Below are 27,769 nucleotides of genomic sequence, written 5' to 3'. Positions count from 1 at the left end.
TGCTAGGGTAACGTGGACCCTAGCAACGAGATGGCTGAAACTACAAACTGGAGAGCTGCCGAATAAAAAGCTAAATAACTCAAAAAATAATAAAAAATGAAAATCTCAGAATATCACTCTCTACATCATCCTTTAAATGTAATTGAAAGGTGAGCAACCCCTTTAAAAGCAAGTCTGGTTATCCCCCACTCTGATTTCTTTCTAGTTAATAAATGAAATGGGGTCAGTTTGAATTTCAACGTGCGTAGACCAGCTCACCTTGCAGAGAGTGGGATGTGAGGACTGGGGGGAGAACAAATCATGAATGAGAAATGTATGTAGGGTTTAGATGATCTGTAGGGAGGAGTCCTGCCAAAATCTGAAGTCCACCTCTTGTGCTTCTATCCACTGGGCTGCAATAAGCTGGCACACTCTTTGGAGACTGGAGCAAGCTAGAAGTACAAGAAGGGCTGTGCTTACTTTCTATTTAGAAACTTAAGTTGTTGTAGAGGCAAGAGGAGCTGGGAGAATGGCACTGGGATTGTGGTCATTGCTTAAACTTTTCCTCCTATGTAAGGTAGCAGACTCAGTCAACTTTTTCCATCACCGTTATGATGATCTGGTCCGGGCTCTGTATAATGTGCAAAACCAGTGTCCCGATATCACCAGAATTTACAGCATTGGAACAAGCGTGGAGGAAAGGCAACTCTATGTGATTCAATTCAGTGGCAACCCCGAGATCCATGACCTTGTGTAAGTACTGCTGATGTATAAATACACTCCTTTTAATGCATGGAAGGGCAACCTGCAGCCTTCTAATTGTTGATAGACTGCAACCTCCCACATTCCCAACGGCTGGAGTAGTAAAAGGGCTGCCATTGCACCCCCATAAAAATAATCTGTTCTTGCCAAGCAATATTCGCTCTAAGCAGTGCACAATACACATTTACAGCAAATATATGTCATTTACACCAAATTTGTAATATTGGAGACCAAAGGGTTTCACACCAATTACTGTTTTAGTAAAAACTGAAACAAAATTGAATGACTACTGTAAACAGACAAAACCTACAAGTACAAGGAAATGTGCCAACAGAATAGTGCTAGAACTTTTTTACAATTAAAGAAATGACATTATTCTCAGGCAAAAATAGTTTTATATGGTATGACAGCATCTCTTTGAAATGGCAAGCAAAAACAGATAAGGGATCAGTTATCCAGAAACCCATTATCCAGAAAGCTCTGAGTTACGGGACGGCCATCTCCCATAGACTCTTTTAAAGTGATACCTTGTACTTGATAGTTAGTGTTAATCCACATTGGAGGCAAAACAATCCTATTGGGTTTATTTAATATTTAAGTTACTTTTAAGAAGACGTAAGGGGGTTGTTCACCTTTGCGTTTACTTTTAGTATGATGTCGAAAGTGATATTCTGGAACAGTTTGTGGTTTTTGAGTTATTTAGTTTTTTATTCCGGAGCTCTTCAATTTGCTCTGGTAGCTAGGGTCCAAAATACCGTAGCAACCATGCATTTATTTGAAAAAGAGACTGGATTATGAATAGGAGAGGACCATACTAGAACAATGAGAAATAAAAATTAGCAATAACATATAAATACATATTTAGCCTCACAGAGCATTTGTTTTTTAGATGGGGTCAGAGACGCCCATTTGAAAGCTGGAAAGAGTCAGAAGAAAAAGGCAAATAAATATAAAACTATAAAAAATAAATAATAAAAACCAATGGGAAAGTTGCTTAGAATTTGACATTCTATTACATACTAAAAGTTTACTTAAAGGGCATGCAAAGGTAAAAAAATAAAATCCCATTTTTACTTTTTTTAATGAAAAGGAAACCTATCTTCAATATACTTTAATTAAAAAATGTGTACCATTTTTATAAGAAACCTGACTGTATGCAGTGAAATTCTCCCTTCATTTACTGCTGTGGATAGGAATTGTCAGATGGTCCCTAACTGCTGAGCGGGGAAACAATCATACTTATGTACAGCAGGGGGAGCCCCCGCCTTACTTCCCAGCCATGCAGAACTCAAGCAGCTTTGTTTATGATGATCCCTAAGCAGCCCAGACCACACTGAGCATGTGCACAGTCTTAGTCTTGCAAAGATGTTTAACAAAGTTACAGGATGGTGACCCCCTGTAGCCAACTTTGAAAGCATAAATTATTTGTTTGATTAGGCTTGTGGTGCAGTAAGTTCATGTTTATATTTAGTATACAAAATACAGCATTTCTAGGCTTATTCTATTTTAAACTTTACATGACCTTTAAGTCTAATTGAAAATCATGTAAATTTGAATTAAACCTATAGGCTGGTTTTGCTTCCAAAAAGGATTAATTATATCTTAGTTTGGATCAAGTACAAGCTACTGTTTTATTATTACAAAGAAAAAGAAAAATCTGGATTTTTTTGTTGTAATGGAGTCTATGGGAGACAGCCTTTTTCGTAATTTGGAGCTTTCTGGATAACGGGTTTCTAGATAACAGATCTCATACCTGTACTCTTGTGCATGAATGCAGCTTGTACTATATATGACATAAAAGTCCCCAGATCTTAACTCCAGATCTTATTTACTTTTAAAACAATTAATATATGACTTGTGCGTTTAGGCCCAAAGACATGGGAAGGCCATCAAATAATTGAAAAATGTTTAAAAATGATTTCCTTTTTTCCTCTGTAATAATAAAACAGTACCTTGTACAGGCATAGGACCTTGTATCCAGAATGCTCGGGACCTGGGGTTTTCTAGATCATGGACCTTTCTTTAATATTTATCTCCATACCCTAACCCTGCCTGAATGAGCACTAAGGGGGAATACTCTTGCACTTCATCCCCAGGTCTTTGTAATTGACCTCTTGTGGCTTCTAGGTACAAATATTTATGCTACACCAATCCAATGATTTACTGTTTAGACAATAAAAAAACACTACTATCAATGCTCCTCTTTATATTGTACCTTATTCTTCAACAAACAAATTCATCTTACAATGTTGTGTTTAATCCTCAGTGGAACCAGAATTCAAGTATGTTGGGAATATCCATGGTAATGAGCTATTGGGACGGGAACTCCTCATCCAGCTTGCTGAGTTTCTTTGTGAAGAGTACCGGAACAACAACGAGCGCATTACCAGACTCATACAGACCACCAGGATACACATTCTACCTTCCATGAACCCAGATGGATATGAAAATGCTGCAGAACAGGTGCTAAAGCATATATCATTATTTATATTCCTGATTCTGATCCAGGAGGGAATTAGATTACAGCGTAAACCTCCTGAAAGTAAGAATTGTGTCCAATGCTGATTCGTATGAAAGCTACAGTGAAGGCTTGCCCAACTTATGGCCAACCCCTGTCCCTCCAGGTTTCTTGGTCTACAAATCCCGGCTCTGTTGGGCAGCTAGGTGTAGCAGATGAACAACAGCTGCAGGGTTGCAATAAGAGCACCGTTAATATACATACTAAAATCCCTAACAATTATACAATATAAAGCATACTTTCTGTGTTTGTGTTTTAAATATTTTATTTGATTTTCACATTAAACAAATAAAATCAATAAGACAGCAAATATTATGCAGATGAGGAAAATATGTTGCATTCGACACAATGGTGTGTTATTATCAAAAATTTATACTATAACTTTCTACTTTTATATATATATATTTCCCCTACTAGGGACCCGCCAATGCTGGTTATACTGTAAAATTGTCCCTCACTCAGCCAATGCAGTTATGAAAAAGAAAACTAGAGATAACCATTTAAGTCTGTAAAAGTATAATGTGTTATAATTTCCCTTTAACCTTACTGATTGTCAGGGGCCAGACAGAAATGGATACTTGCCCGGGAGAAGTAATGGGCATCATGCGGATCTAAACCGTAACTTCCCTGATCTCAATGCTGTCATGTATGATAATGAAAAATATGGAGGCCCAAATCACCACCTTCCTCTTCCAGATGACTGGATGGCACTGGTAGGTAACAACAACAATTATATTTTACAGCTCTGTAGCCATTTATACACTAACACACAATTCTATTGCAATATTTTTGGCTCTCCTGTTGATTGACAGAGATTGGATTAAAAGCTAATTCAGCATCCAGGGGATTCAAGTATAGTACAGGGGTAGTTCATTATTTGACATGCGTAAATTTGGCCCAAACGCATTAAAGTCAATGGGCGTCCGAATAATTTTGACATGCGACAATTATGACACGCAGCAATTTTTTTTTAAGTGGGGGTTTTTCCGCCGGCGAATTGTCGGCGCAGTTTCGTGAATTAATTTGATTGTGGCATAAAATGGAAATTCGCTGCAAATTTGTGTCTGCCAAATTTATTCTCCCATCACTATCTGTGCCTCATCTTACCACTTCCAAAATGCCCAAAATACCTGTACCTAGTTCACAGGGTTCCTGCACTCAGCATGCCCATGCACACCCCATAAACAAGTTAGCAGGCTGACCGGCTTTGATAAAACAAAGAGGCGATGGGAGTAATGTAATATCGGTCATAACGCAAAGATCGCTCGCAATGTCAAAATGTTGCCTTTGCAAATACTATGCCCCTCATGTGACAGTAGCATAGTGATTGCGAATTGTATAGTATGTGATAGTGTGCAGTGTATGTAATAACATTTTGCAATTGCAAACCGTTTTTTTCAACAAAATATTTAACAAAACTCCAGAGCAGTTGTTAATGGTTTCGCAATACGTAATTAAGATTCCCGGTGCAATAAAAGCCTAATGAAGAAATACTTTGCGACATGCAAATTTTTATTTGCAACTATTGGTGTAGCAATAAGCATAACATGCAGCAATAAGTAGGGATCATAATAATAATAGGTAGCTAGGAAAAACATTATTTCCTAGAGTTTTTCCTAACTGCATATTATTGCAAATAATAAATAATTAGAATTTAATGAATTATTTAAAATAGCGTCAGTTCCCCTTTAAACTAAATTATCTTGTATCTTAAGCCTGTGGTTATCTTGAATCCTATATCTTACATATATATTTGAAAGATTGAGATAAGGGTTTGTATGTATCATCTATATGATGTCAGTTATGTCAACTGATTACATTCTTATTTTATTTAAAATATTAAACTTGTTAAAATGTAATATGAAACTGATTTTCTGTGGAGTAGCAGTCAAGCTGAACATCCAGTTATAGAAGGATGTTTCTCTGAACTAGAAACAAAATAAAATGTGTCATTTTTATTTGCTTACAAATACCACCTGACAGACGGTGTAGACTCACAGGGTGTAAGATTTATAGGTACGAGGGTCTACTTTCCAGAATGTGTGGGAATCTTGGTATTCTGGGTAAGAGGTCCTTCCGTAATGGTGAAGGTCTTGCCTTAATGCTACTAAAAATAATTTAAAATTAAAAGCAAGCCAATAGGATTGTTTTGCCATTAACATGGCTTTATTCTAAAGCTGGCCATACATTCCCAAATTTGGTCAGGCAGTTTGGTTAATTTGGTCCTTACTACCCAACTATCTAGGCATGTATGGCCACCTGGGGAGCCATTCAGACAAATCCAGAAAGATGCTGTTAGCAAGCTGATAGGGATTGAAGAGGAACTCCTCTTCACTTTCACCTGTTCCGATCATTCGGGCGGCCTATATTACCATAGTAAGTTTCAAGATACTGATCCTATGCCTCTACTACTGTAGATTGCAGATTTTTCTTTGCTTACAAGATGTTTTAGCAGGGTATGCTTCTGGGCAGATTAATTGCTTCTTCGGTCCTGGTCTGTGCCACTGCCCCCAGCCCCTCCCCATCATACCCCCCCTTGTCTTTCAATTGACTTTACCGCTTTGGACAACTGAACATGATATTTTGCTCACAGATAATGCAATTTGGCTTTGGGTTCTATTCTGCTGAGACCTTTTTAATCATAATTAGGCAAATCCAAAGATTGAAGATTTGATACATCTCTCATTTTTACTCATTTGAGCAATTAATTACAATCAAAATGCATAAAAGAACTAAGGACAGTTGTCTAAAGTCTAAAAATCACTGAGCATGTGTATACCTCAAAGTTCTGCTCCCTGTTACGAGTAACCGGATGAGTTGTTCTGCCTCCTGGCCAAGTTGTTGTGGAACACCCACACTCTTCACAAATGACGAGTAAATATGCCCACTGCATATTTGTGAGCACGATGGAGACTATGGGGCAGATTCACTAAAGGGCATAGTGGCTAACGCTAACGACATTTTGCCAGAAATCCCATCCGCAGGGACTTCGCCAATTCACAGGCGTAGAGGACAATTTGCTAACGAAAGAGACCGTTGCTAGTGTTCAATCACACGCTGTTGCCAGGCGACTTTTTGCTCTGGCGAACGGTTGTTGCTCCGCAAATTCAGTAAAGTGCAGATTATACTGAATGTTACCTCTTACGCCTGAGTTTCCTTTGCCACCTCAAACCAGGCGAACTGCTAAAATAAAGCTGACATCACTGAGCACTGAGCACCCAGGCAAAGTTGGATGCGCACCACACTTCCCGGGGGAGGGGGGGAAACATCGCTTCTAACCACCAACAGCTACCCTGGAAAATAATTTTATAGGGTTTTATGGCACAGGAGACGCCACTCAAAGCGCCCCCCCCCCCACATTTTGGGTTAATACCCCATGCAAGGGTTGAATTTGCCCAGATTAGTTTGGTTTGGGAAAAGTAGCCTCAAAAGTTTTTTTTTTAGTTGGAATGGGGCCACGGGGAGGGATGGGAAGTTGGATCATATGGTTTGATGACATGGTAAATGTTAATTGTTTTATGGAAGACAACAATGATATGATGTATGCTATGGGAAATGCTAAGGGGAATGTATATATGTGCATAGAGGATAGCAGAACCGTGATATACCAATGGAAAAAAAGCTTGAAAACAAGCCAAAAATTGCTGTGTTGAAATATTTACACTTTTTGAAAATGTACACATATATGTTCAATATAGTAGGGATAGTGGGGAACAAAAAGAGACCTCTACAATTTACACAATGGCGGGTAATATAAAACAAATTATATGGAACGTTAGGGGATTGAATGATCCTATTAAGAGACGCACAGCCCTAAGCCATGCCAAAACACATCATCCGGATATAGTGTTTCTTCAAGAAACACATCTCACAGGATCATCTATATTAGCACTTAAAAAACCCTGGGTGGTTTGGGGCTATCACTCTACTTATTCAGTGTACACAGGAGGAGTATCTACTCTGATAAATAAAAAGGTTGTATTTGATATGCTACATCTTAAAACTGTGATCACACTTGATAAAGGATCCATGTTGATCCGAAACATGTGGTGATCAATAAGGTATTTTGCAGCAGAGTCTGCAACCTGTGTGCTCCATCCTATCCCTTGGTTTGTAAGCAAAAAACTACACTGTGCCCTTTAATGCAATTAGCCCGTAAAGTGTGGGCGCGTGCACAAGCTTTGTGCGCCCATCAATCCAAAAACCCAGATACACCTCTATGGGATAATCAGCAACTATGGGAATTTACTTTGGTAGCGGTGGGTCGAGCATGGGAAAGTGAAGGAATAAAAGTACTACACCATCTGTTCCATAATAACACTCTTAAAATGTTTGATCAGATCCAACGGGAATTTGATATCCCAGCTAATCATTGGCTGTTATATAGGCAGATCCAACACACATATACCACTGACCCGTTTAAAATTGGGAAGCCACCTTTTTGTAGTGTGGTAGAGTGACTAACAAAAGGAGGAAAATTTAATTTCGCCCCAGGTACTGAGATAGGCTCCAGGAAGGGAGTTATGAAACAGAGAATCAGTGCTCTGTTTAAAGACTTTAGTAGCCAGGGACTCCATTCCGCAGATCCAGTTCAGAGATTGGAGTTCACCTTCCACAGGAAAGCTGTCCTGTGGAAAGGCTATTTAAACTTAATTAGAATGGGAGAGGGTGTCTCTCATCAGGGCACAGCAGGTAGGAGACCTGGCTGTGTGAGGAACTTCTAGAGGAGCTGGGAGTGCCGCCTGATCCTGCATGAAGCAGAGGGAGCCCTTGGCTGTGACTAAGAGCCAGATTTGTTGTCTGTGTGGGACATTGAAGAAAAGCCAGGAGGCTAAAGCGTTCACTCCAAGACTGTGAGTACAGGGGTGAGCCACAACAATTGTTTTGTTTGCTGGTAGTCCACAAGGGGCCCAGCCTAGTCAGGGACTGCTTCAAGGTGTGAAGGTAGTGCCCAATGGGCTAGGTTTTTATTTTATTATTTGTTTGAATGATAAAATGGTCACCCCTGTGTTTCTGTACAATACACTGTGTTGGTGAAAAGTGGGAAAATAAACGTGTGTTTTCCTTGAAGAAGCTGTGTGTCCCTGTCTTCATGCTCCTTTTTCCTATGCTGCCTGCTCACCATTGACTAATCCCCCTAAAAGTTACGTGTACAAGCCGCCAGCTTGCCACAGTAGAGTATTGGAATTGCAAGAAAATCAGCACCTTATCTCAAATGTTTATAAAGTATTACGATCCAGTAAAAATGACAAAAACCAATGCGAGCCTAAGCATAATTTGGCAGGCGGATATTCCTTCACTTACAGATGAGCATTGGTTAGATGCCTTGGAGGCACCTGGATTTGTATCCCCTAATGCAAATCATAAAATGATTCAGAGATAGGGCCTACTTTATCTCGCTCGGTAGGAATACACAGAATGAATCCCCAGATCCCCCTACTTGTACTAGATGTAACTCAGAGTTGGGAACATTCAAACATTTGCTCTGGGATTGTAAAAAAAAATACAACAGTACTGGAAAGAAGTGTTTGCTACATTAACAGACGCACTGGGAATGCCTCTTGCTCCAACCCCTGAACTAGCCATATTGGGAGCTTGTGATGAATCTCAGTTTAATAAGAACCATCTAATTACTATACGCCACAGGCACGCAAATGCCTAACCCATAAGTGGAAAAATGTAGACCCCCAACTCATCAGATGTGGATGGAACAAATGCTTAATTATATTAATTGTATGTCTTATCTATATACAAAAAGGAAGCCCTCTAGTAAATTTGAAAAAGTTTGGGGATTGTGGCCAACTCCTTAAGCAAGGTAAACAGATAAGATCAATGTGTATAATAAATACACTTATTAATGGATACTATTAGTACCCACACGTGGAATTCTTTTTGTACCTTAGAGATGCAAAAGCTGGTTTATCATAGTCTTGATGTTTTCCAGTCAATTTTTCTTTCTGTTTCTTTTTCTTTTACTTTTATTACCATAATGTATAATTCATGTACAACTGGTGTAAATGTGTACTAAGAAATATCAATAGACGCACTTATATGGAACTTATAAGTATTGCAATATCAGAAGTACATGTAATGCCTATTATTTTATCAATAAAGGTTATGATGTTAAATATATATATATATATATATATATATATATATATATATATATATATATATATATATATATATTTCTGCATTGGCACGTGAACAGGTTAGAGTAAATATTAGGGGAGGTGACTTACTGACTCTCTTACGTAGACAAGAAGCAGGGTCGAACTGGGGGGCCCAGGGCCCAACGGGACTACTGTCAAGGGCTCCCCTCCAAGCCCCCCGCCCCCCTACTGTGGCACGCCGGGAGCATGCACAAAAAGACGCAGATCACTGCACCAGCGTGAAGGCGCCTGGTGCCTAGCGCATGCGCAGAAGATCTGGAGAGGGGTCTGGCCCGGCGGGGGCCCATTAAGGGTCGGGCCCACTGGGTATTTTCCCAGTTTTCCGCCGGGCCAGTCTGGGTAAGCATGAAACTCGTTAGGCTTTTTTGTGGAGTCTAATGGATTTTAATTTTATGTCCCAATAACTTTACTTTTTTTTTTTAAATGCATGAGTACACTAATTTAGTTTTTTTTATAATTTCCTCTTTTGGTCACTAGAGGTCACTCATGCATTAATCTATAATAGGTGTGTTGATCGGCTAAACTGTGTTTGATTTTTGCGGAAGTAATGCTAGAGAAAAATGTCACAACCGTTCGGCTCCCAGGACTCAACTTTGCATTTTAGTGAATTAGCGAAGTGGTAACACATTTTCACCTGGCGAAGTGTGGTAATCGTTCACTGGCGACAATCCACCCTTTAGTGAATTTGTCCCTATACTGCGTGCTGGTGCAGAGACTTGCAAATTTGCCAGGGGCAGCATTGTGACCCTGGAATAAAGAGTCGCAAATGATAATTTGTTTCTCAGATCACTACTGTAGTCATATGGAAATGTATCAGTACATTACCCCATTTGTTGTTCCAGACAGACCACAGGTACATGTGATGACAGAAAAGTTTAGTGCTTGACATGTGTCTAGTCCACTTGGTATTAGTTTAGCACTACCAGTGGCAGATCTAACTAGGCAGTAGCCAGGGGCTCAGAAAGTTGAGAAACCCACCTTAGGCAACAGCGCCCCACTAGTTACCAGGGGTTGCAAAAATGCCGCTCCTGGTAACTTTAAGAGACGAAATTCATCCTGGACCCCTCTGCCGACATCGTGGACCCCCTCTGGCAGGCGGCCGGGGGACCAGATTCGCCACCTGCATAGCACAGGAGTTGTGGGGGTGGAGCTGCGGCATGACATGGGCTCTAGCAGTCTCATCCCCCTGGCCCTTTGGTAGTTCCACTACTGATCCCATACCAAATCCTGGAATTGGTGCATCATTAATAATAATACAAGATAGGGAGTGTGTAAAATAAAAACTCTGTGCCAATACAGTACTGTATATACTTAATGTATCAGGAGTGCCCGATGGCGCTCCCATCTCTGGCAGCAGTGCCCATGGCTGCCACGTGGGTAGCGGCACCAACGTCTAATCGTCCGGTGTGAAGAATCGTAATAAAAGGACGCCGAGGTCACAGGTTCAATGCCCAAAAATAGGATTTCTTTGCCACATTCCTGTATGTTCTATAATTCATTTTCATGTTCTATTGATTCCTGGACTTTGACCTTGCCTGAACCTTGACTTTGCTACTTATCTGCCTGCCTATTGAACTATTGCCTGAATATCGACTGTCTACTCCGGATCCCCAATTGTACTGCAAACTTGGACTTTAACCCTAAGCTTCCTCCTTGGTCCTAAATACTCCCGCTGGGAGCCGATAGGCCCCCTGACAGTATTTTCAGGCCATGGACCCCACTGAGGAAGCTTCATCTGATGTCAAAAGAGCTTTCCACGGATTGGCGTCCCTCATAGAAGTGTCTGAAGCTCAGCAGGTCCGCATTGGGCAAGTACTGGACATCCTCCTTTCCCAGATGCCATCCACCCCCTCAGTTGCTTCTCCTTCTGCGGCTTCATCGGCTGCAGAGCCTCGCATTCCTCCACCTCCCCACTATAATGGGGATCCACAAGCCTGCAGAGGTTTCGCTACTCAATGTCTTATCCAGTTTGAGTTTCAACCCTCGCAGTACTCCAGTGAACACGCCAAGGTGGGGTATGTGATGTCAAGCTTGGACGGGAAACCGCTCGAGTGGGCAACACCACTTTGGGAGAAGAATTCTCCTCTGGCCTTTAATGCCAAGGCCTTCCTCCAAGCCTTCTGTACTGTTTGACGTACAAAGTCTTCCCTGCTTCTACAGATTAGGCAAGGGAACCGCAGCACCAGTGAGTACGCATTTATTTCAGAACCTTGATGGCTGAAATGAGCTGGAACAACGAGGCTTACGCAGCAGTGTTCTATCAAGGCTTGTCATCCAGATTCAAAGATGACTTGGTCTCCAGGGAACATTCTGAAGTTTTGGAAGATCTAATTGCTCTCGCCATCAAGGTGGATACACGGCTCAGGAAACATCAATCCGACAGGGAGCGCTGTAAAAGATTTCAGCTTATATTGGCTCCACGCTTCCAAAGACACCTGTTGTCTTCTCCATCCCAGCAGCTTCCTGTTAATTCTTCTGAGGAACCTATGCAGGACAGAAGGGCACGTCTCTCTGAGCAGGAGAAAATTCACAGGCACTCGGCAGGTCTGTATTTATACTGTGGCGGTCAAGTTCATTTTGCCAATTCCTGCCCTGTGAAGCCAAAGAGTTCGCATCTTCAAGGTAAACTGGGGTGTCACACGTGGGTGGCATTACACCAAAACCCCAAGAGAACTCTCAAAGATTTCTTCTGCCCCTACAGATCCATCTGGCCGCTAAGCGAATCATCAGTTCTGCCTTTCTTGATTCCAGGGCTGCATGGAATTTCATAGACGCTGCCTTTGCCAAATACATGGAAGTGCCTCTGTATACTTTTGACTACTCCCCTGCAGGTTCTAGCAATTGATGACAGACCATTAACGTCTGAGATAATCTCCATGACAACAGGAGAATTACCTGTGCAGGTTGGGACTTTACATAAAGAGAAACTATCGTTCCTGATTATTATCTGCTCATCTGTTCCCGTGGTGTTGGGGTTACCCTGGCTTTGTCTGCACAATCCCTCCATTGATTGGTCCTCCAATCAGATCTCTCTTTAAGTCCCTGCCAACAGTCTACAGGGAGTTCATAGATGTCTTCTGCAAAAAGTCAGCGGAGACTCTTCCTCCTCATCGCTCCTACGATTGTCCCATCAAACTTCTTCCTGGCACCAAGTCCCCCAGGGGTCGTACCCACCCCTTATCTCCTGCCGAGACTTCTGCGATGAAGGAATACATTCAAGAAAACCTCCAGCGAGGATTTATTAGATCTTCATCTTCCCCTGTAGTGGCTGGGTTCTTCTTTGTGGAGTAGAAGGATGGTGGATTTCATCCCTGTATAGATTACAAGAGCCTAAATAAAATCACTGTAAAGAATTGATACCCTCTGCCGTTTATCTCTGAACTCTACGATCAACTCAGAGGGGCTAAGTTCTTCACTAAGTTGGTTCTCCGAGGAGAGTACAACCTCATTTGCATTATGAGTACCTGGTAATGCTTTTCAGGCCTCTGCAATGCCCCTGCCGTCTTCCAAGAGTTTGTAAATTATATATCCAGAGATCTGTTGGGACAATCTGTGGTCGTGTATTTAGACGACATTTTGATCTTCTCCAAGGACTTGGCAAGTCACCAAACCCAGGTTAAAGAAGTTCTTTCCCGTCTGAGAGAAAACTCTTTTTGCCAAGCTGGAGAAGTGTCTCTTCAGAATTCCTAAGATTCCCTTCCTGGGTTACATCATCTTTCGTGAGGGATTCGAGTTGGATCCTTCTAAAGTTTCTGCAATCCGAGATTGGCCTCTTCCTACAAGCACTAAGGCCATACAGAGCTTTGTCGGGTTCGCTAATTACTACCGACAATTTATCAAGGGGTTCTCCTCCCATATTGCACCTGTATTGCCTCTTAATCGGAAAGGAATTAAAACCAAATGCCTGGCCTCCTCATGCCCTGGAGGCGTTTCAGACTCATTTGTTTCAACTTCTGTCCTTTAACATCCTGATCTGCTACAAGATTTCTTCATTGAAGTCAACGCCTCTGACGTCAGAGCTGGAACTATCCTCTTACAGAGACCAGTTTCAAATGAGAAGCTTCAACCTTGTGCCTATTTTACGAAGAAATTCCTGCCGAGCAAAATTATGATGTTGGAAATCGTGAGCTTTTGGCAGTTAAACTTGCACTCGAGGAGTGGCGACACTTCCTTGAGGGAGCCCCTCACCCGGTTACCATTTACACCGATCATAAGAACTTGGAGTTCATTCAGACTTAAGAGATTAAATCCTCATCAGGTTCGTTGGGTCGCTCTTCTTCACACGATTTTGTCCTTAAATATCATCCCGTCTCCAGAAACAGAAAGGCAGATGCCCTTTCCAGGAGCATCAGTGAAGAGCAAGAACCAATTGTTCAGCTCGCAAAGTTTCCTCAACTGGCGAGCCAGATTCTATCTGTCCAGTCCTTCGCCCCTGCTGAGACCCCCATAGGCATGGTATACGTGCCACCTGAGTTCCGCATTCCTGTTCTTCAACAGAGCCACTGTTTCAAGCAAGCTGGACACCCTGGCACTCAAAAGACTGTAGAGCTTGTCAGTCATCTCCTTTAGTGGCCAACTTTCTGAAAGGATGTGAAAGACTTTGTAGCAGCCTGTGCAATTTGTGCCTCTTCCAAGTCCAGTCATTTTCGTCCTAGTGGTCTATTGCATCCTCTATCCATTCCTTCCCGTCCTTGGACTCATTAAGCTATGGACTTTATTGTAAAACTACCACCTTCTAAAGGAAACACTGTAATATGGGTAGTTATTGATCGTGTTGTGCCGATGATTTTTCTCTTCTCTGCTAGTTATTGATCGCCTCAGTAAGAAGGCACACTTTATCCCCCTACGAAAACTTCACTCTGCCATTGAACTCTCTCAGTTGTTCATTCAATATATCTTTTGACTTCATGGCTTCCTGGTGGAGATTGTATCAGACAGAGGTTCCCAGTTTGTGTCCAAATTCTGGCGCTCTTTGTGCAAAGACTTGGGTATCGCTCTTCAATTCTCCTCTGCCTATCACCCTCAATCCAGCGGGGCAACTGAAAGAGTAAACCAAGCATTGGAACAGTTCCTGAGAAGTCTGTCTATCAGGACAATTGGGCCGATCTACTCCCTTGGGCGGAATTCTCTCAAAATAACGCTTGTCATGCCTCCTCATTGCCCTTGACCGTGTATGGGCAGCATCCCCAAGCCTCCCCTCAAGACTTCCTCTTGTCTGATGTTCCAGCAGCTGATGATCATGTAGCCCATGTGTCTGCCATTTGGTAGGCTACCCAAGCCAATTTGGAGAAAAGCTCCCTATCTCACAAAAAATATGCTGATCAAAGACGGAAATCTGCTCCTTTATTTAAAGTTGCGAGCTGCTTTAAAAACTGTGAACAAAATAATATAAGAATTATATTTGTGGCTGTGTTGTGAGATAATGAATGTACTCCCATTCAACATTATTTTTATGCTTTCATGACTTATGTTTCATACTTCTTTGGTTTCTTAGATTAAGCCTGAGACTCTGGCAATAATTAAGTGGTTGAAAAATTACAATTTTGTGCTTTCTGCAAATCTACATAGTGGAGCTGTCGTCGCAAATTATCCATATGATAAAATTAAGGGCGGCAGATTCTTCCGTGCTTCCTATACTTCAACACCAGATGACGCTCTCTTTAAAGAGGTAATGTGGTTCCCTGTCTAATAATCTAATCAAAATGAATTGCTGACTGTTGCTATAGGTAACTGTGCTGGTCCAATTTACCTCTTATGTTAGTAAACTCGCCCCATGATCTATTTTAATTTTATAGCCTGAAATTAACAGATAGAACATCCTAGTTATATATCTATACTTCAATGTTTATGTTGCTTGCTTCTGATTTGTTGATTCCTGTTACAACCTTTGCTGTTACGCTAAAATAATGTACACAAGCAAAATATGGGAGAAATAAATTCGGTTTTGGACATGTACCTTCTTTAATCCTCTAAAAGTAAATTCCACCTTTCTCCAGAGGCTGGAGGAGGGTTTCAAATCAAATATTTACGTAGAGTTGACATTTTCGATAATTTGCATTGCCACTGTAACATAAACCAGAGCCCAAAATCTTATATTTGTAACAGATATCTAAAAATTATTTTAAATGGTGCGGCTACGGAGGAACAAATAATGGGTCAAATTTATTAAGTTTCGAATGTAAACTCAAATATAAGATTTATCACACCTCTACCATGGAAACAGTTCTAATTCAAATATTCACCACTTAAAACCTGTCAAATTCATTTACATGTCAATGGCAAAGGTCCATAGACCCATTTGAAGATGTTAAAAGCCTTCCTGAAATTCGTGTTTTTTTTTAGGAGTAAAATTCGATTCGAGTTTCGTTCTTATTCAATTCCAATACGAAATCGAATTTTCGGGTCGCTCCCATTTGATTGTATTTTAGACGTTCTAATTTTTTTTATAAATCACCTCCCATTCAAGTTGTGACTACATTCGAATTTATTAGAGTAAAAAAAAAATTCACATCAATTCAAAATTCGACCTTTGATAAATAAGCCTCTTAGTGCTTTGTTTCTTTTAAACTTGAACTCAGAAACCCAGCATCAGACGGAGCGGGCCGGTTTAGGGTTTAGCTTTGAGAAAAACTCAACCCGCACAGGCATAGGATACAGTATATTATGTGGAATGCTCGGTTTTCCAGATAAGGCATCTTTCCATAACTTAGATCACCATACCGTAAGTCTGCTTAAAATAATTTATTAATAATCCCAATAGGTTTGTTTTGCCATCTAATTCTTGCAGCTTAGTTACCATTAAATACAAGGTACAATTTTGTAAATACAGAGAAGAAAATTTGAATTATTTACTTAAAATGGGAATTAGCCTTCCTCTAATTATTGTGGATTTCCGGATGAGTGATCCCATACCTATATTTTTTTAGTATAATTACTTTATTAAAATTCATAGAACGCCTTCCAACAGCACTCATGTACAAAGGTCTTTGGAGCTACACCACAAGTATTCATGCCCCTTGTGCAATAACCCTTCAGCCTAGTCACAAAGTGGCAATTAAACACAGGGTTAAATGCTCCTGCTCGCATCACTTCACTTGTAAGCCACATTGGAACACCAAATAATACGTTGTACACCTAAAATGGTGTTTTAACCAGTTTCAGTGATCCAATTGTAAAACTCTAAAATTGTCTGCCAGTCCAGTGACCATTCTTTTGAAACTGCTATGGCAATATGGGGCAGATTTATCAAGGGTCACATTTTGAGTTCATGGGAGTTATTTAATTCTAAATTCGACCAATTGCAATTTATTAAAAAATATCTGATTTTACAAATTTGGGTGAATAGGATCAACCCACAAATTCGAATCTATTTGAGTTTTTAAAACGCGATTTGAGTTTCCACAAGGGACGCCAAAAATAAAGTTGAAAATATTGTAGATTGCAAATTTATTAAAAAAGGAACAGTATCTCCATTGGGCCAATGGAGATACTGTTCCTTTTTGAATCTACAATAAATATTATATTTTTTACGTTACTTTTGGCGGCCATTGTGGAATCTTTCTGATTGCCCAATAACCCTCTATTCGTCCAATGAAACCTTACCAGCTGCAGTCACATTTACAAGTTTTGCTTCGTTTACTAAATCAGTCTTGAGACATGGGACTGTCTTTTGTTTTATTCGTGATCAAAAATAAAAAAAATAACTATTTCCTATTGTTTAGAGAATTCACACCTTGCCAGTATAATGTCACTTTAAAGCAATATACATGGGTACTTGTTATTTATATTATTATTCTTTATTTATAGCACCGACATATTGCAGATCTTTACAAAGATTGTACATCAAATTATACAGGTCTTGTGTGAATTAGATTACATTTCTGTTTTTGAAGCATGACTTTCTTTCAACATGACACAATTAGGGTTGCCACCTGGCCAGTATTTTACCAGCCTGGCTAGTAAAAATGATGGTTGATCCCAATGTTATTAATTGGGAAAAAAGATAAATATATAGGATGGCCGGTATTTTTTTCCAGAAAAGGTGGCAACCCTAGACACAATGCAGTTGACTGAAAGAAGCCATCCATAAGCTGCTGTGTCCCTGCAGTTTTTTTTAGCTTCATGTGTCAAGTGACTGACCTCTTATGAGAGCACTTCTGTTATGTTGAATACCATACCATATATCTAATGCCATTATTTCTCCCCAGCTTGCTAAAACGTATTCGTATGCACATGGCTGGATGCATACCGGGTATAACTGTGAAGATTTCTTTGAAGAAGGAATCGCCAATGGAGCGATTTGGTTTTCAACCTACAAAGGTAAAGGAGGAAACCTTGTAGAGGGTATCTTCCTTCAGTCTTATTAAATGATTTGCAGTGTGCAGCGCTTCAGTGCAAAGGTAAAATGTAAAAACAATGGGTGCAGCACAATCGCCTTATTTTAGAAACTGCACCACATTTATGAATAAATCCCCCAACTGTCATCAACCCAAAGAATATAAATCTTTATAGCTAGTGGTAGTTATAAGTGTAGTATAATAACTTGCAGCTACTCATATGCTGATGCCCCAAGGACTGGGGGTCATCATGCATTGGCAGATTCAGTTTTCTAAATGGCCTGACAGAAGAGTCAACCAGTATCCATGGTACATAAATATCGGTTTGGATTTGGGTTTGGTACCATATTTTTGCTGACTTAGCCCTCCAGACTGAGTTGGCAGCGGGTCCCCCAATGGCCTGTCTGATTGATATTTGGGCAAAAAATCAGACAGATATTCCATCTGATGAGGTTGGTGCATTGATGTAGTCCTCGCCACTCCATAGGACTGCTTACCCTAGGCCATAGAGATCGCCAAATGAAAGGATCTCAAGGTGTATGGCCAACTTAATAAGGTTCCTAATCTGATGGGTATCTTTACACACATACACATTTATTACAGTATTCGATGATCTCAACTAACTGCTGGTTGGGTGGGCTGCTGCACTGTGTATATAGCATGCAGAAGTATAGGACAAGTAACTTGATAGTGTGGGGACCTATAGGATTGCTATGCCCTATAGAGTTAAATCTCTACCTTCATTCTGTACTCCTTTGTTATTTGGTACAAACCCTGTAACATTCTCTTTAGTACACCACTAGTTATTGGCCAAGGGTGTAATGACCTCTTCCTGCCACACTCCCATATAGTGTTGGAAAGGAGTGGCCTCTTTCTCTTTGGCTCCTGGTGTCTGTGCAGCTAGGTGTTCCCATTGAGCCTGGGATCACCAAGGTCCCAGTAAAGCCCAGAATCATCCCATTATTTCTATTGATAATTTGACCACCAGAATATTTTATACCAATGTTTTTCAATAACTGTATACAACCATATACAGGATATAGAGTCCGTTTTCCGGAAACCTGTTATCCAGAAAGCTCTGAATTATGGAAAGGCCATCTCCCATAGACTCCGTTTTATCCAAATAATCCAAATTTTTAAAAATGATTTCCTTTTTCTCTGTAATAATAAAACAGTACCCTGTACTTGATAAAAAATAAGATATAATTAAACCTTAAGCCTGTTTGACTTATTTAATGTTTAAATAATTTTCTAGTAGACTTAAGTTCTGAAGATCCAAATTACAGACAGATACCTTATCCAGAAAACCCCAGGTCCCGAGCATTCTGGATAACAGGTGCCATACCTGTATAGGTAAATAAAATTAATTAAAAACAAACTTAAAGGAGAACTAAAGCCTTAAACAAAATATGAAAAGAAATGCTGACTATTGCAGAGCCGGCCGGGCACCCTAGGCAACCCAGACGGCCACCCTGCTTCTAACCCTTGCCCCCCTTGCGTGTGTGCCTCCGAAGGACAGCGAGAGAGATGAAGGGGAAGGGGGGAGAGCGACAGAGGGGAGGGGAAGGGGGAAGATTGGCGGAGGGGAGAGGGGAAACAAAAGTGGGCTGCAAAAATGGACTAGGTGAAGGCAGAAGACAATTTAAGAAGTCTAGAGCCCCCATATCATTGCACCCTAGGCAGGTGCCTCTTCTGCGAAACTCTAGTTCCAGCCCTGGTATATTGTATTCTGAACTTACTGTTCCAGTGCAGAGGTTCAGCAGCCCTATAAAAGTACTGATCCAGGCCTTAAAATTTGCTGAAATCATAAGGCAGAATATGAGATTCACAGGTCTGGCTGTACTGATGTGCAGGTTGACCTGAAACCCACGGTGACCGCAGGTTGACCACTGGTTGAGTTGAAATATGGCTGATCATTGCAGGTTAGGGTTGGGTGAGGGTCAGACTGGGGAAGTACACTCCTCCTCTGCTCCCAAAGATTCCCTGTTTTTGAACTAGAAACTCGCACACAAGTAGCGCAGAGAGCAAGAAAACCCTGGGTCCTGCAATTGCAACAGTTTGCAGATTAGGGTCGGTGCGGGTTAAGGCTTTTTGGGTTAGAGCCAGCTGTGGTTGAGTTTTTCCTGACCCGCACATCACTAATTTATTGCATTGCCTGCAGGCTCCCGGTGTTTTCTTATACATTTGTACAATGCAGTAGCTCCAAAGCTCTGTTTTCCTAATGATATATCTACTGTATTATATCAGGCATGCAAGACTTTAATTACCTTTACACCAACTGCTTTGAAATCACCTTGGAGATAAGCTGTGAAAAGTTTCCACGAGAGGAAAAACTAGAACAAGAATGGCATGGAAACCGTGAAGCTCTAATAACCTATATCGAAAAGGTGAAACTGTTCAGATAATTTGCATATTATCAATGTGAAGAACAAATCAGTAGATTTCATTTAATATACTATGGGGAATATTCATCAAAAGCTAAAATAGAACTCCCCTTAGAGTGAAATTTTTCTGATCGCTATTCACTTGTATGGGAGTTTATTAAACAAAGGGCAGACTCTCAATTTCACATTTATAACAAAATCCCAAACAAGTGACCACAGAGCAGCAGAATTTCCTTCTTGTGGACTGTAGTGAACAAGTAGTTCAGTAGTTTTACTCTTTATATTAAATATTCCCCTATGCATACAGCTTTAAAGAATTGTATGGATATGATCATTATGATCTGGAATGCTTAAAGGAGAATGCCATATTTTATATACTGAACTTACACCAGCCTAAAGTTTCAGCATCTCAATAGCAGCAATGATCCAGGACTTCAAACTCATCACAGGGGGTCACTATCTTGGAAAGTGTCTGTGACACTCACATGCTCAGTGGGCTCTGAGCAGCTGTTGAGAAACTAAGCTTAGGGGTTGTTGCAAATTATCAAGCAGAAAATGAGGTTGGCCTGTACTATTAGCTGATGCTACAGGGCTGATTATTAAATTCTGATGCTAATTGCACTGGATTCTGTGCTGCCATGTAGTAATTATCTGTATTAATTACTAACAGGGGCGCTCCACCAATGAGGCGAGTTGAGACACTCGCCTCAGGCGGCAGCGCCCCCCTGGTTGCCAGGGGCGGCAAAAATGCCGCTCCTGGTAACTAAGAGCCGAATTTCCGGTTTTCAAACCGGAAATTCGGCTCTTCTAGTGCAGAGAGCGCTATTGCGCTCTCTGCACTAAGCGTCGCGGACCGCCCCTGCCCTCTCCGGCGATATAAAGGTTAGTGCCGTGGGGAGGGGTGGGGGCGGCGAAAGAAGGCCGCCTCAGGCGGCATTATAGCCAGAATCGCCCCTGATTACTAATCATCCTTATATTGTGAAATTTATATTTTATGTGTACTGGATATTTTGAGTTGGCCCCTAAGTTCAGTAAGTGACAGCAGCGCAGAGCATGTGCAGTGAATCAGCAGAATAGAAGATGGGGAGCTACTGGGGCATATTTGGAGACACAGATCTTTACTGCTAAAGGGTTGTGGGTGCCTTGGGCTGGTACAGAAGCCCAAAACATAATGTACAGCATTTCTAGATACATTTTTAGTTCTCCTTTAAGACAAAGGGACTTTATCAAATATTGATCATCATACCTTAAATTTACTAAAGGACAATTAAAAATGTAATAAAATATTGGTTTGTTGCTAGTGTGAATTTATGCAGGTTCTTTAGCATCATTACAAGGTATTGATATATTATTACAGGGAAAAAGGAAAGCAGTCGAAAAAATACTTCTCTCTATCAGAGATGGCATACTGATAATTGGAGCTTTCTGGATAAATGGTTTCTGAATAATAAATTCTAGATGTTTAGTTGGATAAAGGTCCACAATTTTAGCTTTGTCTGGTTATAAAACACTAATGGAAAAGCCTTATCCAAATACTACAGGTATGGGACCTGTTATCCAGAATGCTGGGGACCAGATGTTTTCTGATTAACAGATCTTTCCGTAATTTGGATCTTCATACCTTAAGTCTTTTAGAAAGTCATTTAAACAGTAAATAAACCCAACAGACTGGTTTTGCTTCCAATAAGGATTAATTATATCTCAGTTTGGATCAAGTACAAGGTACTGTTTTATTATTACAAAAAAACAGAAATAATTTTTAAAAACTTGGATTATTTGGATAAAATGGAGTCGATGGAAGACAAACCCCATAATTTTCAGGATAACAGGTTTTTGGATACTGAATGCATTCTTTGACCATTTACTCTTATTTTGCTGTATTCATTAAAAAAACAATGCTGTTCCATTAACTTATACCTTGCAAAATACCGTTTTTGTTTAAGGTTTGGGCATTACTATGTTCTGTATCCCAACTGGCATCATGACAAATTTTAGACTGGTGTAGCCAAATCCAATTACATGCAACATGTTTTACAAATATACAGTGATTAACAGCCAAATGGGTTTATTTATCAGAGTGAAGTGAAGAGATCACCAGAGTCCACTAGTGTGAAATTCCACCGCTCTCCATTCATTTCTTTTGGATTTTTGAATAACATCTTCCAGTAAATCAATTACCTTCCCCCGAAAATAAATCTGTAAAATATACAAGGGGGAACCGCTGAACAGAAATTAATAGTAAACTTATACACACAGGGAATTATACGTTGCTTCCTACATTTACTCGGGGCACATTGACTTTACACAGTACAGACTTTGTTGGCCGCCCTGCGCCACTTTTATGGCCTTGGCCAACAAACCCTGAAAAAACCCAAGACACCGGTATTTTATAGGCACTAAAATTCCTTCGACACGCTGTTGAATTTGTGTTAGCAAATATTGCTGCACGGTTGTGTTTTCCAAGTACAGGTATGGGATCCGTTATCCGGAAACCCATTATCCAGAAAGCTCCGAATTACGGAAAGGCCGTCTCCCATAGACTCCATTATAATCAAATAATCAATATTTTAAAAATGCTTTCCTTTTGTCTCTGTAATAATAAAACAGTATGTTGTACTTGATCCCAACTAAGATATAATTAATCCTTATTGGAAGCAAAACCAGCCTATTGAGTTTATTTAATGTTTACATGATTTTCTAATAGACTTGAGGTATGAAGATCCAAATTATAGAAAGATCTGTTATCCGGAAAACCCAAGGTCCCGAGCATTCTGGATAACCGGTCCCATAACTGTATTACAGGAATGATCCAACTGGGCACACTTCTAACACTATAAAATATTGGAATCAGGCTAAAGTTAACAAATACACCCAGATTCCTATAGATTATTGAAAGTTACCAGCAAAAACTGAACTGTACAGCACTGGGCTGTATGAAACCTCCTTCAGGGTTAGACAGGCCTGCTGGGGTACAAGAGGATCTCTAAGTCGACCCCAGTCTGGGAAAATTCCCATTAGTCCTTCCTTAAATCCACTATAGAGCTATATGACATATATACCATTTGGCACTGTCTCTAGCTAATTGTTGTGAGAGTGGCCACTTATATGGCCTGTTCATAACTTTTCTTTTACTTTATATCCCTCTTGAACAAGAGCAGCAGAAAGTACCTGGTACTGATATGGGACCTATTATCCAGAATGCTCAGGACCTGGGGTTTTTCAGATAATGGATCCATAATTTGGATCTTTATACCTTAAGTCCACTAGAAAATCATTTAAACATGAAATAAACCCAATAGGTTGGTTTTGCTTCCAATAAGGATTAATTATATCTTAGTTTGGATCAAATACAAGGTAGTATTTTAATCATTACAGAGAAAAAGGAAATAATTTTTAAAGATTTGGATTATTTGATTATAATGAAGTCTATGGCTGACAGAGTTTTCTGGACGGGTTTCTGGATAACAGATCCCATACCTGTACCTTTAAGAGCATGTTTTTATTTAACCAGAAATAAAGTTTAATGAAAATGTTCATATTTTAGCAACAAGTTTTAATGAGCAGATTTTGATTCATGGGTTTGTTTTCAATCATCACTAATATAAGAGAGACTTGAGAGTGACTGAACATGTTTGCTGTTCAGGTTCACCAGGGAATAAAAGGAATGATAACAGATGAAAATGGCAATGGAATAGCCAATGCGGTGATCTCAGTCAGTGGCATTGCCCATGATGTTACTTCAGGTATGTTATTATAGAAACCAAACTTAAGCTGTCAAGAAAAAGGGACCCGGGACAAGGCAGCGAAGGTTGGGACTCACAATATTACTAATTATATATATATCACATATGTTCAGTGCAGTGTCGGACTGGGATGCCAGGGGCTCACCACAAAAACTTTAGACAGAGGGCCCAATTTTAGAACTACTATACCACCTCTCCTCATTCAACCTCTTTATTTTCCTAGTCTCTTTTCTCTACATACTATACTCTATTCTTCCATTATTAAGCCTTTTAGTTCCCATAAGAAATAGGAAATGACCATAAAATAGGCCAAGAAGAAATGGCTAGAAGAAAAGGCCCACTGATACCTGGGCCCACCGAGAGTTTTCCTGGTATCCCTGTGGGCCAATCCGACACTGGTTCAGTCTATGGCTTTGCAATAGTTAATAGCTCCCAGCAAACAATCTAGGGCATGTAGGCAGTTGTAATTTAAGGTTAGGCATTACTGATAGTGATGGGCGAATTTGGGGTGTTTCGCGTTCGCCAAAAAATTCGCGAATTTCCTGCAAAATTCACGAAACTGAGTCTCGTTTTTGATGCTGGCGTCCGTTTTTGAAGCCTGCGTCCGTTTTTTTGACGCCTGTGTCTGTTTTTTTGACACCGGGGCAAATTCGCTGCCGAAAATGCACCGGCGGCCAAAAAACGGACGCCAGGGTCCATTTTTTTGACACTGGTGAATTTTCACTGCCGAATTTTCGCAGCGGTTTTGCGAATTTATTCGCCAGGGGCGAATCGCAGGAATTCGCCTCAAATTCGCGCCTGGCGAATAAATTCGCCCATCACTAATTACTGATGAATACTACACATAATAATTATTGAGATGTGAAAATATGCCATAAAGCCAACATTCTGGGTTCATTTGCTCTTTCTGTGCAAGAAGAAAAACTGTCATGTTTTTGCTCTTGGTTCTTATCCAAACTCCCAAACTGCAAAATTTGTACCTACTGCTACATGCAAGGTGCATGCCACAAAACTTGTGTCCATTTTATTTATGGTAAGGTTAGATTAATGTCATTGTGGGTATTTAATACCAGGCAATGCTAATAATGGCCTTTCCGTATAATTCAGGTGGTGCTATGGAATTCTTGTACAACACTTTCCTTCAAAGTTAGGCTATAACTTTATTTCTACTTCCCACGCATATTTGGTCTGTTAGCTGGGGCATTCTCTATCTGCATAATACTAAAATGCTAAACACTTTACCAACAATAATCTTTTTCATTTTCACAGGTGAAGGTGGTGATTATTTTCGGCTATTATTACCTGGCACATATGAAGTTACTGCATCAGCAGAGGGCTATTATTCCAAGACTTTGTCTGCAACTGTTGGCCCAGCTAATGCCACATTGGTAAGTTCAGAAACTGTTTATATTGCTGAAAAAACTGTCCATCACAGCACATGTCATAGAATCCAAGCTTCAGCGTGTTATCAAGGTCATTCGCCAACACAAGATTCACACCTGAAGTATCAGCTAAATCCACTAACATTTTATATAACATCAATATTATTTTATATAACATCAATATTATTGATAGGTTGAACCAGTATTACAATGTGTTATTGAACATGATACAACCATTTACTCCTAATGCATCATTATACATTTAGAAGTCTAAAAACACACTGTTGCCAGGAGTTACAAGAATGTGTCCCACAAGGAATGTTTGTTTGAAGACACCCTTGTGAGCAGAGACATTGCAGCCAATGGGGACCAGAAGCCAGGCTGCAGTTGAGTGGCGCTTTGAGGGGTCTGCTGTTTCCCTATATAAAGTTGTGCTCACGTGCTGCTCCCTCGCTCCCCACTGCACCCTCTACATGGGCCACTCCCCTGAAAGGGCTGTGCAGGGGGCTGTAGACCATTTGAACTGTTTCTGGGGCTGCCTAGGCAAATTTGTACTTATTGGGACTTCCTGGAAGGGGCATCTCTGGCTCTGTCAGCCGAGCACCCCAAGCATCTTACACAAGTAGGCATGGCTTTGCCATAGGCAGGCCCCTGGGCTTGTGCGTCTCCCCCCGGGACTTCTGGCGAGAGGCATCTGCATCTTCTCTCCCAAAGTCACCAAGGCCTCTGTCCTGGTCACATGCACCCAGTTCCTTCTCCAGGGGACCTTCTGCAAATAGGCAGCTGATGGTGCAACCAGAGAGCCTTCACTCCTGGGACTCCAGAAATGCGGATGGGGTTAAGCATGGGGACTCCAATCTGCCCGCGCCTCTGCACCCTCTCCGACACCCCTCATGTGGCCAAATGTGTAAAAAGCAACTGTTCAGACCCGAGTGTCTGGCAGTAAAAGGGTTACTCTTTGAGACATGGTCTTCCCCCTTCTGGATAATGGGTTTCCAAGGTAAGCAATCCCAGACTTGTGTTTGTATTCCTGGGATGAGTCTCAGTAATGTAACTCAAGGGGGGCAGGCCCTGGTGCGGGACGTGCAGCCGGCCCAATCGCACCCCCTGCTCCCCTGGTAGTTCCGCCATTGGTGCAGCTTCAATACTCACCCAGATCTTTCTCTGCTGTTGCTTCAGTAAAAATGAAAGCTTCTGCACAGACTCTGTGGTGGCGCTAAAATAAAAATATACATACATACATACATTCATTCAATAAATTTATATTCATCGTCATCAGCAAGGCCAGTACCAGGAGTAGGCAGAATAGGCACCTGCCTAGGGCAGGACGATGGGGAGGGGGGCGCTGGGGAATCCTGCAATTTGTCTGACTGACCAGGGTAAGACTTTTTATATTCATTTGCTACAATGCTGCACCCATTACATCACCAATCACTTAAAGGGGTTGTTCATTTTTTAGATAACTTTTAGTACGATCTAGAGAGTGATATTCTGAGATAACTTGCAATTTGTTTTAATTTTTTTTATAATCAAAGGTTTATGAGTTATCGTATTTCATTTTTTATTCAGCAGCTCTTCAATTCGCATTTTAAGCATTCCCCTAGCAACCATGCATTGATTTGAATAAGAGACTGGAATATAAATTGGAGAGGCCTGAATAGAAAGCTGAGCAATAAAAAGTAGCAATAACAATACATGTGAAGCCTTACAGAGCATTTGTTTTTTAGAAGGGGTCAGCTGCAAAGTGTCAGAAGAAAAAGGCAAATAACTATAAAACTATAAAAAATAAATAATGAACACCAATTGAAAAGTTGCTTAGAATTGGCCATTCTATAACTTGATAAAAGTTACGTTAAAGGTGAACCACCCCTTTAAGACAGAAACATATTCTCTTCCTTCCAGGTTCATTTCCAGCTAAAGCAGCAGAAAGCAACAATAGAATCAAGGATCCTGAATCGCAATCACAAAAAAAATCTGGAAGGTATCATGGCAGATTTTACATCTTGGAGAACACATGAAAACCTATGAAAGGAAGAGTGAAAATGCCAGTAGCATAAAAAAAAAAAGCAAACGAAAGAGAAAATGAAAACTACAGAATGTTAATTAAATCTTTTGTAGTGCTATTTGAAGAAATATTAAAGAATAGGGTTATAGTGATCATTCCGAAATCTTTTGCTTTTTGGTGATCCTTGGTGCTGATTGTACAGAGATATTAAACAGATATTAAACAATTATTTAACAAACAAACTATTTTTTAAAACCTTCCTTGGATTATTCAACAGCTAATGGTGCTTGGGTGATGGCACATTGGTCAGCAGTGCTGCCTTGGGAATACTATATAAAGCATAAAAGATGTGTTTTGCACATACACAGGCTATTTAAGGCTATTTAAGGTTTGGGTTCAGTTCGGTATTTGGCGGAATACATTAAGTAGGATTTGGGGATTCAGCCGAATACTGAATTAGAGGGTTCCTATACCTATCTGTGGGTGT

At 40.5% G+C, this 27,769-nt stretch overlaps 1 protein-coding gene across 1 annotated transcript; it reads left to right on the top strand.

Annotated features, from left to right (window-relative positions):
- Window positions 1-508: 508 nt before the first annotated feature.
- Window positions 509-27,433, top strand: cpn1.L (carboxypeptidase N subunit 1 L homeolog). The gene is made up of 10 exons (XM_041570000.1): window positions 509-730; window position 1,287; window positions 3,008-3,204; window positions 3,817-3,972; window positions 14,927-15,100; window positions 17,640-17,751; window positions 20,016-20,155; window positions 23,796-23,895; window positions 25,165-25,283; window positions 27,180-27,433. Exons 1-10 carry the CDS (start codon window positions 509-511, stop codon window positions 27,303-27,305), a joined length of 1,347 nt encoding a protein of 448 aa, XP_041425934.1. The 3' UTR covers window positions 27,306-27,433.
- Window positions 27,434-27,769: the final 336 nt, after the last annotated feature.

This window comes from Xenopus laevis, chromosome 7L, assembly GCF_017654675.1.
Source record: "Xenopus laevis strain J_2021 chromosome 7L, Xenopus_laevis_v10.1, whole genome shotgun sequence".
NCBI lineage: Eukaryota > Metazoa > Chordata > Amphibia > Anura > Pipidae > Xenopus > Xenopus laevis.
This window is presented reverse-complemented; position numbering and strand designations above follow the sequence as displayed.

Coding starts and splice junctions, on each gene's coding strand:
- cpn1.L (XM_041570000.1), top strand. CDS start 509: ATGGCACTGGGATTGTGGTCATTGCTTAAACTTTTCCTCCTATGTAAG. Junction 20,156..23,795: donor TAATAACCTATATCGAAAAG/GTGAAACTGTTC, acceptor TTTGCTGTTCAG/GTTCACCAGGGAATAAAAGG. Junction 25,284..27,179: donor GCCCAGCTAATGCCACATTG/GTAAGTTCAGAA, acceptor TCTTCCTTCCAG/GTTCATTTCCAGCTAAAGCA.